Genomic DNA, 3959 nt, shown 5'->3' on the forward strand with positions numbered 1-3959 from the left:
ATCCTGTAGTATTATCCGTTTCCAGTGCGCATTATTTTCCGTATTCCGATCTAATACCGTCCATTCCGTGCCGTATTGTAAAATCCAGATTGTTGTGTATTTCCTGTACACCTTTATTACAACTCCGGATAATTCTAATCGGATTCCGGTATTCTTAAATCCGAACGGCGATTTGTCACTCCTGATTAATCCGACCGGCCACATTATCTTTTGTACTCCGTATTCCGATCCGGCCGCGTACTCCTGTACCGTAATATAATCCGTCTAAACATATCCTGTTTTTCTTTGTATTTTATCACAGGGCGGACCTATTGTACCTACTAATCCATTCCTTTCCTTTTATATTTCGATCACAGGGCGGACCTATTGTAATTTCCTCGATCTCATGTATCCTATCCATGAATAAACCACGCTCCTATCGTTTTCTACCAAATTAAATACTTGTACGATTTATTCCCGATCCTTCCAAGCGATTACCTCACTAAGCAAGTAAGATCTTGTCCTCCTTTCCTCCAGACGGCCCTGGAGCTGAGCATATTCGGCACATAGGAGGAACAGAGGATTCTTTAGCCGACACAGCACGTCAAAACCGACCGAAAGAAGGCCAACTCTTCCAACCGTTAGTCGGAACCGCGCGTCCGACTAAGTTCCGCATTTATTCGCGTAATAAGTGATACCCGCCGGAGTCCTGTCCGGAGACCAGAACCGGGGAGAGTTGTGCGCTTCGTTACAAATACATTACACGAAAATGAAATACAGATACATGAGTGCTTGTTCGGTACATAAATCGGTTGCGCCGATTCGTTCGCGTTCGTCCACATTCGTCGGTGGTCGCGTCCCGTGAGGACCGTGATTGGCGCGCGCGGTGTATCCTTGCGCGCGGAAAAATAGGGGCCTGCGGCCGAAGCACGCCAGTAGAGTAGTATAGTCGTCGTCGTTAGCAAGAGAGAGTGTGTGCGTGCCCAAACCGGCACGGCCGAGATAAGCTAAGTTTCGGAAGTGAACAGTAACCACGGTGTTGTCAGAAAACTAGAAATAAAGCCAACTAAGAGGAATACGAGTTTCTTCGCTTACGCCTTTCCCGAAATCTTCCGGTGAACCGGCGTGACGGGCACATGCCCGGCGTGTCATTACGCCACAACTTTATGGTCCTTCGAGCCGGATCTTCGGCACCCGCCAGATCAAGCACTGGGGAACCTCGCAACCAAGCGAGCAGCATCTTCAGCTCGATCGCAAGAAGCACCGTGGTACGTGCAACCTAACCTGAAGCTTGAGGCTCGCCGACAGGATCGGCAGATTGTTCTCGCACGCATCTGCGGACAACGACGACGACTCGCAAAAATCATTCGAGCATCATATCCAAGCTCGGGGCGCAAGCAGGACTCAGCGCATCCACCAGAATGCATTCTGCCGCTCGACGGGAACCTTCTGGAACGCATCCTGCCGCCTACCAAGGAAATTTCCAGAACGCATTCTGCTGCTCGATGGGAACCTTCTGGAACGCATCCTGCCGCCTGCCAGGGAAATTTCCGGAACGCATTCTGCCGCTCGACGGGAACCTTCTGGAACGCATCCTGCCACCTACCAAGGAATTTTCTCGAGCGCGTCTCATCGCCTGACGAGGACAGCCGCACGTCAGCAGCATCGAGGCCCCCGTTCGCACATCTCCGGTAAGGGTGACTGTTATTGTCTAGAGTGGTACCAATCATTCTCGCGTTTTCCTAATTATATTGCGGTTCCGCGCCGTCATCTTAACGCGAGTGTAACAGTCGAGGCAAGGTCAAAATGGCCACCGAACAAATTCCTGTCGCGCCCAAGGTACGACGTACGGTCATTAAGGGCTCGTGCACGCGTATCAAAACATACGTAGACGCGGTTTCTAATGTAACGCCGTCGGTAATTGCTCAACTTGAAGAGCGAAAGGCGAAACTGGACGATTACTGGGTCGCGTATCACGAGGTACAATCGCAACTCGAGGCGTTAGATCCAAACAAGGCTAAGGATCGCGCAGGATTCGAAGACTCATTCTACGCGCTTTCAGCTAGAATTCACGAAATTCTTCGTCCGGCATCGACGCCACGCGCACCGACGAGCTCGCCCTCCGCAACGACGAGCCCGCCCCCCGCGTCACAACCATCCAATGGATCCGAGAGTCGCAGCAGCATCCGATTGCCCAAGTTGAATCTTCCATCGTTCTCCGGCAAATATGACGAATGGTTTCCATTCTACGATTCGTTTAATTCAATAATTCATTCCAATCATTCAATTAGCAAGGTGCAAAAATTGCAATATTTGAAAACTTCGTTAACGGGAGAAGCAAGTAATATAATAAGCTCATTAGAGATCTCAGACCTAAACTACGAAGTAGCATGGAATTTATTGAAGGAGCGCTATGACAATAAGCGCATAGTTGTGCATACGCACATCAAGGCAATAATGGAACTGCCGGCAATGACGAAGGAAAATTCAACTGGGCTGCGACGAATCTCGAATGGTGCCACCCGGCACATACAGGCGCTTCAGGCACTCAAACGTCCTACGCAACATTGGGACGATATAATCGTACACGTATTAAGTTCAAAACTCGATACACTCACACTGCGAGAATGGCAAGCGTCGCTAGGGGGATCGGATCCTCCCACGTTTAAACAGTTCGAGGAGTTCATTAACCGTCGTTGTCAAATGCTTGAGGCGACCGGCAAGTCGAATGACGCACCATCGAAGGATGCCAACAAAAGATCGCAACCAAGCGAAAGGCGCCAGGCTTCCTGCGTAGCCACTGTCAAACAAAGGTGCAATTACTGTAATGGCGAGCACGCTGTATATTACTGTAAGGACTTCCTGGATTTGTCCGTACCTCGGAGAATCACCGCAGTTCGTGAACGCAAGCTGTGCGTCAATTGTTTGCGCTCCCCCGCTCATGCTTTAAACAAATGTACCTCGAGGGGGTGCAAGGTTTGCAAGGTAAAACACAACACATTGCTGCATCAAGCCGACTCATCAACAAACAATCCCGAGCCGCCCAAGGACCCGAAGACGCCAACATCATTGGTCGCAACAGGAACGTACGTCTCAAGCAACAGCTGCGAGAGGTATACCATGCTTTCCACCGCAGTTGTCAACGTTTTCGATTGTAACGAATCACCGCTACCGTGCCGCGTCCTACTTGATTGCGGTTCTCAAGCCAACTTCATTTCACGAGAATGCGTGAATACCTTAGGTTTGAAGACACGCCCGTGGAATATATCAATCTCTGGTATAAGCAACACAGCCACTAAGGCTACGCAATCGGTCAAGATACAATTACAGTCTCGTCTGAACTCGTACACGGCGGCGGTGGATTGCATCGTAATGGATTAGATCACGGACAAGCTTCCAGCATTTACCATGCCACGGGGAGAGTACAACCTTCCGCACAATCTCAACTTGGCGGATCCGCAATTTAATGTCTCTTCGAAAATCGACATTCTCCTCGGGGCGGAAATATTCTGGGAATTACTATGCGTGGGGCAAGTCAAATCCTCCCCCAGTCACCCAACCTTGCAGAAGACGCGATTCGGTTGGATCTTAGCGGGGCGCCTGAGCAACAGCCTGGATTCTGAAAGGAACATACGCTCCTTCCACGCATCCATTTCCAACGATCAATTTCAAGAACAGTTGTCTTGGTTTTGGCAAATCGAAGACGTCGGCGAATCTGCGGGATACAACAAGGAAGAAAATCATTGCGAAAATCACTTCCTGGAAAATGTCTCTCGAACTCCTCAAGGCAGGTATGTTGTAAAACTACCGCTAAGGGAACCGTTTCCCAGGAACCTCGGCATTTCCAGAGACATCGCATTGAGACGCTTGAAGAGTATAGAGAGGCGACTAAGTCGAAATTCATTGCTGAGAACCCAATACGCACAATTCATGGCAGAATACTTGAAACTCGGTCATATGAAACAGGTGGACGTTCACCC

General features: G+C 49.7%; 1 protein-coding gene across 1 annotated transcript; it reads left to right on the forward strand.

The window, feature by feature from the left end:
- Positions 1-3387: 3387 nt before the first annotated feature.
- Positions 3388-3945, forward strand: LOC105569897 (the record flags this gene model as incomplete). Its single annotated transcript, XM_012026716.1, has 1 exon — positions 3388-3945. A coding segment is annotated over exon 1 (558 nt), but the record flags the coding sequence as incomplete, so codon positions are not given.
- Positions 3946-3959: the final 14 nt, after the last annotated feature.

The sequence above is a fragment of the Vollenhovia emeryi genome, unplaced genomic scaffold (genome assembly GCF_000949405.1).
Source record: "Vollenhovia emeryi isolate VEMERY1.0 unplaced genomic scaffold, V.emery_V1.0 DF942161.1, whole genome shotgun sequence".
Classification (NCBI taxonomy): domain Eukaryota; kingdom Metazoa; phylum Arthropoda; class Insecta; order Hymenoptera; family Formicidae; genus Vollenhovia; species Vollenhovia emeryi.